The 15,342-nt window shown below is 44.2% G+C and overlaps 1 protein-coding gene across 1 annotated transcript in view; it reads right to left on the bottom strand.

The window, feature by feature from the left end:
• Nucleotides 1-15,342, bottom strand: part of LOC144488136 (shootin-1-like) — a 47,317-nt gene that overhangs the window by 13,488 nt on the left and 18,487 nt on the right. The window contains exons 3-6 of the mRNA XM_078206162.1: nucleotides 13,313-13,407; nucleotides 7,262-7,408; nucleotides 4,837-4,990; nucleotides 1,676-1,778 (exon numbers count right to left, since the gene is read on the bottom strand). Of these exons, the coding sequence (XP_078062288.1) occupies nucleotides 1,676-1,778; nucleotides 4,837-4,990; nucleotides 7,262-7,408 (404 nt within the window). The 5' untranslated portion in view covers nucleotides 13,313-13,407. The remainder of the gene's footprint in view (nucleotides 1-1,675; nucleotides 1,779-4,836; nucleotides 4,991-7,261; nucleotides 7,409-13,312; nucleotides 13,408-15,342) is intronic.

The following is a 15,342-nucleotide window of genomic DNA, read 5'->3' on the forward strand; positions in this document are numbered from 1 at the left end:
TGTTACCATTACCCAACAGATTCCAGCCACAATTTTTATTGGGCGGCACGGTAGCACAGTGGTTGGGGCGGCACGGTAGCACAGTGGTTAGCACTGCTGCTTCACAGCTCCAGGGTCCCGGGTTCGATTCCCGGCTCGGGTCACTGTCTGTGTGGAGTTTGCACATTCTCCTCGTGTCTGCGTGGGTTTCCTCCGGGTGCTCCGGTTTCCTCCCACAGTCCAAAGATGTGCGGGTTAGGTTGATTGGCCAGGTTAAAAATTGTCCCTGAGATGCATAGTTAGAGGGATTAGCGGGTAAATATGTGGGGGTAGGGCCTGGGTGGGATTGTGGTCGGTGCAGACTCGATGGGCCGAATGGCCTCCTTCTGCACTGTAGGGTTTCTATAAATTCTATAAATCTATTTTATTTTATACTTTTCCAATTCAATCAAATCAAGTCTAATTCAGAGTCTCAACAAGTTGAGATAGTTCCGATCCAGGCTGACAAGACAGGGCATGCAATCCTCTACTCTGTCTTGGGCCTGATCTGCATGAGCCAAGCTGATTGGAGTAGGTGGAGAATTCCTCCTCCAAGGCTTGATCTCATTTGCATCTTAGCCAAAAGGCCGAGATACCGCTTTTAAAAATTGCTTCATACGAAACATATGAAGCTTAAATGCAACCCAATGACCTCAACCAAGTGCAGCATCCGCACAACTACACTTGATCTTAGCCAAAAGGCCGAGAAGCGAGGCAAGTGTAGTTGTGCGGATGCTGCACTTGGTTGAGGTCATTGGGTTGCATTTAAGCTTCATATGTTTCATATGAAGCAATTTTTAAAAGCGGTATCTCGGCCTTTTGGCTAAGATGCAAATGAGATCAAGCCTTGGAGGAGGAATTCTCCGCCTACTCCAATCAGCTTGGCTCATGCAGATCAGGCCCAAGACAAGGTAGAGGATTGCATGCCCTGTCTTGTCAGCCTGGATCGGAAATGTCTCAACTTGTTGAGACTCTGAATTAGACTTGATTTGATTCCAGCCACAAGTTTTTTTTTATACTTTTCCAATTCAATCAAATCAAATCCAATTCAGAGTCTCAACAAGTTGAGACATTTCAGATCCAGGCTGACAAGACAGGGCGAGCGACCAAACCACCCTGTCCTGGGCCTGATCTACATGAGTCAAGCTGATTGGAGAAGGGGGAGGTTCCTCCTCCAAGACTTGAGCTCATTTGCATCTTAGCCAAAAGGCCGAGATGCCGCTTTAAAAATTGCTTCATATGAAACATATGAAGCTTCAGTGTAACCTAATGACCTCAACCAAGTGCGGCCGACCATGGGCTGCCGACCATACTACACTTGATCTTAGCCAAAAGGCCGAGATTCCAGCCACAAGTTACTTAGGATGACAAGATTTTATATAGAAGTACAAATGAAGTTATACAGCCTCTTGGGGTTCTCATGATCACGTTACAGCCTTATAGTAGATATAACTGATTTGTTTTATGTGAAATTAATTGTACTGTACCATCTTATTAGTGAACTGTAGTACATGGGATGTTTGTGCATTTAAAGTACTGTTAAATAGTTCCCACATCATGTAAGACACTCGTTCTATTATGAAACTCCAATGCACTATAAAATTAATCTGATTCACGTATCTCTAAAATTGAAAATGGTAAAAAATAGTGTTATTACTTGAGAGGACTTGAAAAGGACGATGGCACCGGAAGAGGAAGTGGAGGAGGAGGAGGTGGAGATGGTATTTCTGCTTGTTGCATTTGTTTCCGCAGTTCATCAACTGTAACAGAGGTACCCAAGTTTAAATCATTGAAAATAGTAATAAAATTCTGTATTTGTTAAATATATTACACTTGAATCACTGAAGTGAATAATTTCTATCGTTTTCAGAATAGTTTATAATCCTCTCCTTCTTACTGCCCTCACCATCACCTGCCATATTTGCCGCCTTACCAGAAACTTCTAACCATTCAACATGGCCTGTCACCATCCCATCTCTGTCCTTGCTGAAACCCTTGTCCATTTCTTTACCACTTTAAACTTGATCTTTCCACCATTGAAAACCTGATTTCTCCAGTGTATTCCTAATCAATCTCCCTGTTTCAACCACGAGTTCATTCAAAATGTTGCTGAGCAAATCCTTTCCTACTCCCAAACTCCTATCACCTCCGCCCTCTTCCAGCTTTACCGCCTTCTTGTGTTCCAGCAAGTCAATTTTAAATTGCTCGCACTCATTCCCAAAGCGCTGTCTATCTCATTCTTTCCATTCCCTAGCCCTACACGCTCCGATCGTCTAAAACAGTGCTATCTTGAAACTTGTTTTCTCCACACAACTGATGACCATCCATTCATCCACTATGCTCCAGCTTATTCCCCTGAACTATTTTTACTCTAGCTTCCTTCCCACTCTCTAAAACCGCCTCAAAATCATCCCCATTTTTATATAGTTGTGTTAAATACATAAGGGGCAAAAGAGTAACAAGGGAGAGAGTAGGGCCTCTTAAGGATCAACAAGGTAATCTGTGTGTGGATCCACAAGAGATGGGTGAGATCCTAAATGAATATTTCTCATCAGTATTTACTGTTGAGAAAAGCATGGATGTTAGGGAACTTGGGGAAATAAATAGTGATGTCTTGAGGAGCGTACATATTACAGAGAAGGAGGTGCTGGAAATCTTAAAGCGCAGCAAAACAGATAAATCTGTGGGACTTGATGAGGTATATCCCAGGATGTTGTGGGAGGCTAGGGAGGAAATTGCGGGTCCCCTAGCCGAGATATTTGAATCATCGATAGTCACGGGTGAGGTGCCTGAAGATTGGAGTGGCAAATGTTGTGCCTTTGTTTAAAAAGGGCTGCAGGGAAAAGCCTGGGAACTACAGGCCAGTGAGCCTCACATCTGGGGTGGGTAAATTGTTGGAAGGTATTTTGAGTGACAGGATCTACAGGCATTTAGAGATGCAAGGACTGATTAGGGACAGTCAGCATGGCTTTGTGAGTGGAAAATCATGTCTCACAAATTTAATTGAGTTTTTTGAAGGGGTAACCAAGAAGGTAGATGAGGGCAGTGCAGTTGATGTTGTCTACATGGACTTTAGCAAGGCCTTTGACAAGGTGCCACATGGTAGGTTGTTGCATAAAGTTAAATCTCACGGGGTCCAGGGTGAGGTATCTAAATGGATACAAAATTGGCTCCTTGACAGAAGACAAAGGGTGGTTGTAGAGAGTTGTTTTTCAAACTGGAGGCCTGTGACCAGCGGTGTGCCTCAGGGATCAGTGCTGGGCCCACTGTTATTTGTTATTTATATTAATGATTTGGATGAGAATATAGGGGGCATGGTTAGTAAGTTTGCAGATGACACCAAGATTGGTGGCATGGTGGACAGTGAGGAAGGTTATCTCCAATTGCAGCGGGATTTTGATCAATTGGGCCAGTGGGCTGATGAATGGCAGATGGAGTTTAATCTAGACAAATGTGAGGTAATGCATTTTGGTAGATTGAACCAGGGCAGGACTTACTCAGTTAATGGTACGGCATTGGGGAGACTTACAGAACAAAGAGATCTAGGGGTACATGTTCATAGCTCCTTGAAAGTGGAGTCACAGGTGGACAGAGTGGTGAAGAAGACATTTGGCATGCTTGGTTTCATCAGTCAGAACTTTGAATACAGGAGTTGGAATGTCTTGTTGAAGTTGTACAAGACATTGGTAAGACCACACTTGGAATACTGTGTGCAATTCTGGTCACCCTATTATAGAAAGTATATTATTAAACTAGAAAGAGTGCAGAAAAGATTTACTGGGATGCTACTGAAACTTGATGGATTGAGTTATGAGAGGCTGAATAGACTGGGACTTTTTTCCTTGGAGCATAGGACGCTGAGGGGTGACCTTATAGAGGTCTATAAAATAATGAGGGGCATAGACAAGGTAGATAGTCAATATCTTTTTCCAAAGGTAGGGGAGTCTAAAGCTAGAGGGCATAGGTTCAAGGTGAGAGGGGAGAGATACAAAAGTGTCCAGGGGGGCAATTCTTTCACACAGAGGGTAGTGAGTGTCTGGAACAAGCTGCCAGAAGTAGTAGTAGAGGCGGGTACAATTTTATCTTTTAAAAAGCATTTAGATAGTTACATGGGTATGATGGGTATAGAGGGATATTGGCTAAATGTGGGCAATTGGGATTAGTTTAGGGGTTTAAAAAAAAAGGGCGGCATGGACAAGTTGGGCCAAAGGGCCTGTTTCCATGCTGTAAACCTCTATGACTCTGGTCAGGACCCCATTCTACCTTCTCCCCTTTTGCCCACTCTTCATGCCCCATACTCACTGAATCCCACTCCTCCTATTATAAAGCACTCTAAGATGCCTGTCTGAATGCGAGAAAAGCAATATTAATGCAAGCACAATGTATATAACCAGATTAATAACAATTCATGGAAAGCATGTATTAACCACTGCATCATGGAGCTGTAATTCACAATATCAAAAGAAGTTGGAAAAATTGTTTTTGCGTTGCCATTCAAAAAGCTGAAAGTGCCACAAGCATTATTGGGGCAGCAATTTACAGTATTTTCAAGGGATTTTGCAAATAATTTTGAGAATTCAACAGGATCTGTGCAGACTAGCACAAAGTCATAAAAATAAAAACAGAGCAGTTTGGAAATGGTCAGCAGATTAAGGGGCATATTGGTCATTGACCTGTAACATTAACCTATAAATACTGCCTGACCGACTGTGTATTTCCAGCACACTCTGTTTTCATTTTGGATTTTCATCATCTGCAGTATTTTGCTTTTGTATTAACACCAAGTTAAGATGTGCAAGTCTAAATTACATTACTTACCGGTGTGTTTCAGGTCCTTCACTTGCTGACAATAATTTTGGCATTTGAGTTCGAGTTCTTCCTTGTCTTCTTTGAAAAGCTCAAGTTGCTTCGTCAGTGAGTTTACTTCCTTCTTGAGGGTAGACTCTATTAACTGTTCTTCTAGTTCCTTCAGCTGACAGCATAAATAGGAAAGGATTGTGCTGCATTTGACAATGTATACTATGAAGATCAAGATAAAGCGAGCTTTTGCCCTTCTGCTCCACGGGAGGTTTCTGTCCTCCCTGAGCTTGCCTTACGGAGTGTTATGATGTGACAGGTGTACCGCCCCAGTCAAACTCCCCACCTGCCACTGTTCGTGGAGTGGGTCGCGCTCGGCCACCTTAGAATCATAGAATCATAGAAACCCTACAGTGCAGAAAGAGGCCATTCGGCCCATCAAGTCTGCACCGACCACAATCCCACCCTCCCCCATATGCCTACATATTTACCCGCTAATCCCTCTAACCTACGCATCTCAGGACACTAAGGGGCAATTTTTAGCATGGCCAATCAACCTAACCCACACATCTTTGGACTGTGGGAGGAAACCGGAGCACCCAGAGGAAACCCACTCAGACACGAGGAGAATGTGCAAACTCCACACAGACAGTGACCCAAGCAGGGAATCGAACCCAGGTCCCTGGAGCTGTGAAGCAGCAGTGCTAACCACTGTGCTACCGTGCCACCCACCTGGGCGCTTCCAACCAGAGGCAAGAGCCCCTCGGGGCTTGCCTCCCTACTTCACCATGTAAGTGAAAAAACGATAAACAGGTGGCATGGTGGCACAGTGGTTAGCACTGCTGCCCCACAGCGCCAGGGACCTGGGTTCAATTCCCGGCTTGGGTCACTGTCTGTGCAGAGTTTTCACATTCTCCCCATGTCTGCATGAGTTCCCTCCGGGTGCTCCGGTTTCCTCCCACGGTCCAAAAATGTGCGGATTAGGTTGATTAGCCATGCTAAATTGCCGCTTAGTGTCAAGGGGATTAGCAGGGTAAACATGTGGGGTTACGGGGATGGGGCCTGGGTGGGATTGTTGTTGGTGCAGACTCGATGGGCCAAATGGCCTGCTTCTGCACTGTAGGGATTCTATGATTCTATGTTGCCTTATCTCCTAAATGTTAACATTATGTCTCCTCAGATCTCATAATAACAGCACCTAAACTTTGACTCTCCTATCACCCACTAAAAGCATTGATGCATCTTATGGTTAATATTAGTAAGTTAACTAGTTATAAATTGTAGAGGGATTGAGTTTTGGAGCCATGAGGTCATGTTGCAGCTGTACAAAACTCTGGTGCGGCCGCACTTGGAGTATTGTGTACAGTTCTGGTCACCGCATTATAGGAAGCATGTGGAAGCATTGGAAAGGGTGCAGAGGAGATTTACTAGGATGTTGCCTGGTATGGTGGGAAGGTCTTATGAGGAAAAGCTGAGGGACTTGAAGCTGTTTTCATTAGAGAGAAGAAGGTTAAGAGGTGACTTAATAGAGGCATACAAGATGATCAGAGGATTAGATAGGGTGGACAGTGGACACCTCGGATGGTGATGGCTAGCACGAGGGGACATAGCGTTAAATTGAGGGGTGATAGATTTAGGATAGATGTCAGAGGTAGGTTCTTTACTCAGAGAGTAGAAAGGGCGTGGAATGCCCTGCCTGCAACAGTAGTGGACTCGTCAACATTAAGGGCATTTAAATGGTCATTGGATAAACATATGGATGATATTGGAATAGTGTAGGTTAGATGGGCTTTAGATTTGGTTTCACAGGTCGGCGCAACATCGAGGGCCGAAGGGCCTGTACTGCGCTGTAATTTTCTAATGTTCTAATAAATTAACTCGCTAGTACAGATAATTGCATAAAACAAATGAGTAGCCGTTAACAGACCAAAAAAAAAATACGGAATCATAGAATTCCCACAGTGCAAAAGTGAATAGACTTTGTAGTTTTGGAAGATCATGCATATTGTAAGTAGAGTGCACTAGATCTGTCATTGGACTAGTTAACCGGGGGTTTGGACAAATAACCTAAATGTAGGTCCAAATCCCACAGCGGCAGTTTGAGAATTTGAAATATGTTTTAAAAGAAGTCAGAACGAAAAGTACTGGCAAAAATAAAAATGACAGTAAGCCTGTCTGATGGCAGGAAGGAAACATGCCATCCTCATCTGGTTTAGCCAAGATGTGATTTAATCCCCATAATAACATGTTGACTCTTAACTGACCTCTCAAATGGTCTAGCAAAGAAGGTTTTCATATTTTCAAGGGTAACCAGGGATCAGCAACAAATGTCAGCCGTACCACACTATGTCCCTATTCCAAGAATGATTTTTAAAATATATTTCCATTAAAGGGATATACATTTCTTCCGGCACTAATCCCACAAGGTGTGCTATGGACATCTTACCTTTGTCTCATGCAGAATTCTCTCTTCCTCTATAGTCTCTGTCACAATAGCCAGGTCATCAAGTGCTTTCATGAGCTGCTCATTAGGCACCATCTTCTGAAAGAGAACCTGGCTTTGTCTTTTGAGTTTCTTTTGTTCCACAAGCATCTGCAATAAAGACAAAGAATTTTAAAATGCAATCAATTTTCTGACCAATGCCATCGTCATTATTTTATATTCAGCATGACAACTGTCCATCTTGTTCCCTATGTTATGCACTTTAAGAAGTCTGTTCTCGCATATTTGATGAATCACTTTCATTGTCTTGGAATGGCACCAAGTATCATCCAAGATACCCTGTTACAAAGCTCGAATGCTTTCCTCGGAGGTTGGAAACTCTAGTTTCAAATGGGCTGCAGGGCTTCTGCACATGTGGCAGCCAGGAAGTGGCCAGTGTTAGGGTCCCAAACCAGAGCCCCAAGGTTTATTATGAAGCAGACTAGACTCCAACAATTTTTCTATTTTGGCATATATGTGAGGAAAGGATTCTTCACTCCAAGAGTAATTTCACTGACAACTTAAGTATCTTTTGTCAAAACAAGCTTTATTCAAAACACAGTTAAGTATAACACTAACAAAATGAAGCAGCTTAACACTGAAGCATTGGACAATCTTCAAACATGAAAAGAAACAACTCCTAATTTCTAATTTATCACTCTTTCAGTTCCAAATAAGCAACATTGTTCCTATAGACTTAAATGCCACTTTAAATACAGTTAGCAAATCCAGGCATACTTGCTATATAAATTAGTAAAGAAAGTCTTGAAGCTTTCAGAGAGACTTTGTGGAAAGAGAGGGCAGACTTCTGACTTTAAACAGCTGCAGTCAGCAATTGAACTCTAACTATACCAAAAACTGTTTCTCTGCTACAAACCTAGCTCCTCCCATTTCTTTTTTAAAAAAAGCTTCCATTTCTTTAAGCAAAAAATCCCAGGGGAAATCTCCATTTCTAAACAATAGTCCCTTAGCCTTCGACTAAATAAACAATACATGGCTAAAATGAATAATTATCCTGCTGTGTAGCATCTGAGCAGTATGTTTTTTCCATAAATGCCTGCTCCCTGTGGGAAAAAAACTGAACTTTAAAACATTCTACAGAAACATAAAATATGTAGGTAGCACAGTATCATCACACCAGTGTCTTATACCATCTTGAGGCAGGAAACAGGCTTATTCGCCTGTGCAGAAGTAAGGAACTGAAATGACGTGAAACTTGAGGTCAGATGACTTGAATCAGAGCACCATTGCTGAGGATGGAGTTCCAAGGAACAGGACAAGGGTAGGTGGATAGAGAAAGGACCTAGAAGAAAGTCTGAGGCAGGGACAAAGACAAGGATCAGAAGAAGGTCCCAGAAGTGAAGTTTAAAGAAAAGGAGCAGAGCTACAGGCTTTGAGTTAAAGAGAGAGTTGCGAGGAACAGACATAAAGCAAAGTGGGCTTGAGAGAATCTCTGAAGATCCGAGGAATCATAGAATCTCTACAGTGCATAAAGAGGCCATTTAGCCCATTGAGCCTGCACCGACCATAATCCTACTCCGACCCTATCCCCTTAACCTCACACATCTATCCTGCTCGTCCCCCTGACACCAAGGAACAATTTTCCATCACCAGTCAACCTAACTTGCACAACTTTGGAGTGTGGGAGGAAACCGAAGCACCCGGAGGAAACCCATGCAGACACGGGGAGAATGTGCAAACTCCAAGGAGATAGTTAGCGGTTGGTAACTCCTTACTGCAGGACTTTTGAGTCGTGGTGCTCTGCTTGGCATGGACAAGGATCTGAAATTGTGCTTGGAAGGTGAAGGTTCAGCAACTCAGAGATCCAGGGAAAGGAATCTCAGAAGGTGAGATCAAAACCATAGAAGTTGATCCTTTGTGAAGCTGTCCAAGTGGGAGCTACACTTGAAGAGAATTCCAAGTCATGTTCTTCAAATGTGGACATTGGCAATCCTCATGAGAAAGATAATGGCGGAGATTCGCCCAAAAAAAGTCTAAGTTCCCAACGTGGGGGAAAACGGGAGTAATTCCTGCTGGTTTTTTTTAAAAGCGTAATTACCAGAGTGAATCCCCGAAGTGAGCACTGCAGAGCGCCTCAGTGGGATTCACTCTGGAAAGCAGGGGACGGGGCCTATTCCCGCTCGAGAGGCCGGCAGCATAGTGCTGAGTGGGCCACTGCGCATGCCCCGATCAGTCAGTACTGAGATCGGCGCAGGAGCAGTGGCCACCCCCCCCCATTGCCAGCCTCCCGATTGCTGACCAGCCCCGCAACCCCCCAATCGCTGACCTTAGGACCCCCCCACCCCCGATTGCCCCCCTTCCCAGTCCTCCCCAGGCCTGCCCCTATGTCTCCCCCACCCCTTGGCTGGCCCCAATTTTCCCACAAACCCCCCCGACACCCTCAACCCCCCCGACAGTCGGCCCCCTGATGACTAGTCCCAACCCCACATTCCAATCTGATGGCCAGCCCCGATAGCACTCACTCCCTCCCTCCCCCATCGATCCTCTTGTAGAGTGGCAGCAGGTCCCTCCCACCGATCGCCTCCCCAGTTGGCCCAGCTCCCTCGGGTCCCACCCCCTTGGCACTGCCCACCCAAGGTTCCCGGTGGGCAGTGCCAGTTTGCCCCTTTGGCAGTTCCATGGTGCCAGGCTGGCACTGCCCAAGGGCACCCCTTACCCCTGACCTCCCGGTGAGGGGGGGGGGGATCTCAATGGTCTCTGTTCCCTCCTGCGAGGTCAGGATGCCTGTTCCTCATTAGTGGGGAGCAGTCATAAACAACGCTGGAGGGAACCATTCCCAGCAGGAGGGGGGAAATGCTAGCAGGCCCAAAGAATACCAAACCAGGCCCGCAAATCATATTGAAATGCTAATTTAAGTATGATAATCAGCTCTGCGCCAGAAATCAGTGCGGAGTTAATTATGCTCTGAATCTCAGAGACATGCAGAGGCCTGAGTGCCCAGCCTGAATCCCGCAAAACAGCTGCTGCTGATGTCTCCTGGCCTGAGAGGCTGAGAATCCCGGCCAATGTTTCCTAGAGACTGGTTGGCTTACAATGCAACAAACCTCTGGATGAGGTGTTGAGAAATCCATGAAATTTGCTTTGGTCACATCTGTCATTTACTTTGGGGTGTGTTATGTTTGACCACAGTTCACCTGTTAATTCACAAGTACCTCAAACTTACCCTGAATGCTAAACTATAAGCTAGACATTGTAAATTGTTTTATCTTTCTGAATTTGTATCTGTCTGTACAGATGCTGCTGGGATAAAGGGATAGTATGATTTGAATCATTTTATCGTGTTGGTATTGAGATTTTTACAACCTTAGAGTCATGGAGGTTTACAGCATGGAAACAGGCCCTTCGGCCCAACTTGTCCACGCCGTCCTTCTTTTTTTTTTTAAAAACCCCTAAGCTAATCCCAATTGCCCACATTTGACCCATATCCCTCTATACCCATCATACCCATGTAACTATCTAAATGCTTTTTAAAAGATAAAATTATACCCGCCTCTACTACTACCTCTGGCAGCTTGTTCCAGACATTCACCACCCTCTGTGAAAAAATTGCCCCTCTGGACACTTTTGTATCTCTCCCCTCTCACCTTAAACCTATGCCCTCTAGTTTTAGACTCCCCTACCCTTGGGAAAAGATATTGACTGTCCACCTCATCTATGCCCCTCATTATTTTATAGACCTCTATAAGGTCACCCCTCAGCGTCCTATGCTCCAAGGAAAAAAGTCCCAGTCTATTCAGCCTCTCATAACTCAATCCATCAAGTCTCAGTAGCATCCCAGTAAATCTTTTCTGCACTCTTTCTAGTTTAATAATATCCTTTCTATAATAGGGTGACCAGAATTGCACACAGTATTCCAAGTGTGGTCTTAGCAATGTCTTGTACAACTTCAACAAGACGTCCCAACTCCTGTATTCAACGTTCTGACCGATGAAACCAAACATGCCGAATGCCTTCTTCACCACTCTGTCCACCTGTGACTCCACTTTCAAGGAGCTATGAACATGTACCCCTAGATCTCTTTGTTCTGTAACTCTCCCCAATGCCCTACCATTAACTGAGTAAGTCCTGCCCTGGTTCAATCTACCAAAATGCATCACCTCGCATTTGTCTAAATTAAACTCCATCTGCCATTTGTCAGCCCACTGGCCCAATTGATCAAGATCCCGTTGCAATTGGAGATAACTTTCTTCACTGTCCACTATGCCACCAATCTTGGTGTCATCTGCCAACTTACTAACCATGCCCCCTATATTCTCATCCAAATCATTAATATAAATGACAAATAACAGTGGACCCAGCACTGATCCCTGAGGCACACCGCTGGTCACAGGTCTCCAGTTTGAAAACAACTCTCTACAACCACCCTCTGGCTTCTGTCAAGAAGCTAATTTTGTATCCATTTAGATACCTCACCCTGGAACCTTCTTGTCTGTTGTAATATAGTTTATTTTTCTTGTTTAATGAATAATTAATTCTTTGTGTTAAAAGTTCATTGGCAGACTCCTGTGAATTTGTTCAGTAACTGCGCTCCATGGTTTCTAAAAAAAACAAAGTTAGGAACAAGCCAAGGTTCACTTTGGTCCTGACCTGACCAGCATTAACATCAGCTGCGATTGTAACATCTCACTCAGTAAGGTTCATGATTAACTAGTTGCTTCTCAAATCACATCACTTATGCTTTAGTTTCTGGCTGACTTTCCATCAATTTGAATGTTCCCAAAAGGAGCATTCTCTCCCCACTCAGTTTATTTCTTTCCAATAATTTCCTTCATTCACATACCCAATTCCATTTTCTAGCTGATGATTCCACTCTACATTTGACACATTTTTTGATAATTATTTACTGGTACAGAACTTAAGGGCTGCTAAATAAATGAGACATAGGGCTCGATTTTACCATTGCGTTGCGCCCGAAAATGGGCTCGGAAACGTGGTAAAGTCGGGTGTGAGGTCATTAAGGCGATCCGCGCCTGCGTCTGCACAGATGGCCACTTTACCGAGAACCGGCAATGGCCGCGATCCGATTCGCGCCCAAAATGGGCGTAACTGCGATTTAAATGCATTTGCATGCATTGCCGATTGTTGTCTGGTTGCGGGGGGGGGGGGGGGCACATCGTTGTCTGGTTGGGGGAGGGAGGAGCGCCGATCGTTGTCTGGTTGGGGGGGGGGGGGGTGGAGGACAGATCGTTGTCTGGTTGGGGGGGGGGGGGTGGAGGACAGATCGTTGTCTGGTTCGGGGGGGGAGGGCCGATCGTTGTCTGGTTGGGGAGTGGGGGGGAGGGCAGATCGTTGTCTGGTTGGGGGGGGGAGTGAGGCCAGATCATTGTCTGGGGCGGGGGGGTGGGGGGGGCGGTGAGTGAGGCCAGATCATTCTCGGGGGGGGGGGGGGGGGGGGTAGGGAGGCGGGTAAGATGGATCTCTGGGGGGGGGGGGGGGATGGGGGGGGGCAGGTAAAGTGCGTATGGGGGTGCCTGAAAGCAGATTTCCAAGTCGGATCTGAATTGTGCCCAGATTCAGCACTTAGAATGAAAATGGTAAAATTGGGCCCATACTAAGGTTCTCATTTTGCACTCATCAGGAAAGATCACAAGATTATCAACAGTAAAGGGAACAACAATTTATGGTGAATGGGAAGAGAGTGCTGACTGGTTGGCAAGTGATAGGTAGAGTGTTGCCATGAAGAATACAGCAGGGAACAGTCAACTGCCAAGCTTTTGGTCAAATTCAAATCTGGCGGGTTGATCCTGATGGGACAAGGCATTGCCATTGGGAGTGAAGCACTCATTGACAACATATTTTATCTATGTACTAGAAAATAAAATGCTAGTTAAAGGGTAACTAAATAATTTATTATTGAATTATAGGCTTTCAAATGAGTGAAACTGTACATAAATTGGTACCAATTCTGGGATCGTACCTTTTTTTGTAGTCTTGAAGGTATCTTTAACTGTTCAGATATACTGCAATTAATAGGTCTGTCACTGATATTCATACCTCATGGGCTAAGGACTCAGCCTCCTTTCGAAGATCCTTCTCCAGGTCCAGACTTTTTTCCAGATCCTCATATTCCTCCAGAGCCAAAATGGAAACTTAGAGAAACACAAATATTTAACATGTCATAGATTCTATTATACAGTTACATCGTTACATTTTGCAGCAGAAGTAATTTTCTCGATTAATTTTCTCCAGTGAATCCATTTATCTTTCCACATAAATTCAGACACAATAACATTTTAAAGGTTTTTTTTAAGTGTCACAAGTAGGCTTACATTAACACTGCAATGACGTTACTGTGAAAATCGCCTCGTCGCCACACTCCGGCGCCTGTTTGGGTACACTGAGGGAGAATTTAGCTTGGCCAATGCACCTAACTAGCTTTCACACTGTGGGAGGGAGGAAACCCACACAGACACGGGGAGAACGTGCAGACTCTGCACAGACAGCGACTCAAGCCGAGAATCGAACCTGGGTCCCTGATGCTGTGAGGCAGCAGTGCTAACCGCTGTGCCACCGTGCCGTGTAACACATTTGTACATGTGTAACACATGCGGCTTAAACCAGAGTGTAAACTAAAGGAGTATTAATTTTGGTCCCTGAATACCACAAATAAATTATTAACAATTTAATTTCAATCCACATTGATCACCAGTACCCGATGTTCTTTTTAAAACCCTGTTTAAATGATCTCTCTTTGGACATGAGAAACAGAATGTTTCAAGTGTCTATATTTCTGGAGAATTTCACTTTAAAGAAAATTAAGTTTGAGTTTCCAGATTTGTATGGAGCACAAGAACCAGGCCACATTTTTATTTGTGAACAACTCTGTTATTTTGATTCAGCTGAGCAAACTTTGCTTCTTCTCAATTACATCACTAGATGGAGCACCAGATTTTTTAATGATGGAATTGAGGATATGGGTGGAGGAAATGGGTGGACATTGTCCAGCTCCCTTATTTGAATTGAAATATCATCTACACTGGTTATCGAGATGAGGATTGCTCATCAGACTATCCAATGCTGTCAGTTAAAGAATGATGCATGTTCTTCAAAATAACATGACAAGAGAGGAAACAGGAATGAACACTGTAGCATTCCTTGTTTTTCATTCCATTCATACACAGTGCAGCTGAAGAGAACTTACTCACTGCTTCTAATATGGAACAAAATTGGAAGTCTGTTGTTTTTTTTAAGAAATACGGGTACAGTGTCTCAAATCTGGCTGTCTGAAAACCACCAATGTCCAAACAGCAGACATTTTATTCAGCTCACATGCCTATAATTTAGTTATCAGACAAGTGAAATAACTTAACAGCTTGCTCGACTAGGGGCTGCTTTGGAGTGCTCACTTGTTATCAGCTTCATGCATTTGTCTTTTTCCATGCTCTAAGTGATGTACAGTAAGAAGTCTCACAACACCAGGTTAAAGTCCAACAGGTTTATGTGGAATCATGAGCTTTCAGAGCGCTGCTTCTTCATCAGGTGACTCACCTGATGAAGGAGCAGCACTCCAAAAGCTCGTGATTCCACATAAACGTGTTGGACTTTAACCTGGTGTTGTGAGACTTCTTACTGTGCCCACCCCAGTCCAACGCCGGCATCTCCACATCATGGCTAAGTGATGGAAGAAACCCTGGACTCAACCTGACCCGGACGGAACTGCCCAATCTGAAAATCGGCAACGTCTAAAATCCGGCACTAACTTGGTCCTGAAATTGCTGGTTTTGGGGCACTGCACCTATTGCATTATACAGGAACTACCTAATTTTTTTTAAAAGCCAGCAGGTTAAAAGAAACTCAACTCTTTGCACCAACCTGTGTGTTAAGTTTTCAACTCTCTCACTGTTAATCCGTTACATCAATAAAGCTACTCCATTATTACTAACAGCTTTGCTACGATAATACGAATTCTAAAATACTAATCAAAGGCATAACTGTGCCCAAAATAAAACACTCAACATTCATATAAGATCAACCATGAACTTACTGAATGGCGGAGCAGGCGCGAGGTGCCTCGTCTTGTTCCT

Source organism: Mustelus asterias, unplaced genomic scaffold, assembly GCF_964213995.1.
Source record: "Mustelus asterias unplaced genomic scaffold, sMusAst1.hap1.1 HAP1_SCAFFOLD_1322, whole genome shotgun sequence".
NCBI lineage: Eukaryota > Metazoa > Chordata > Chondrichthyes > Carcharhiniformes > Triakidae > Mustelus > Mustelus asterias.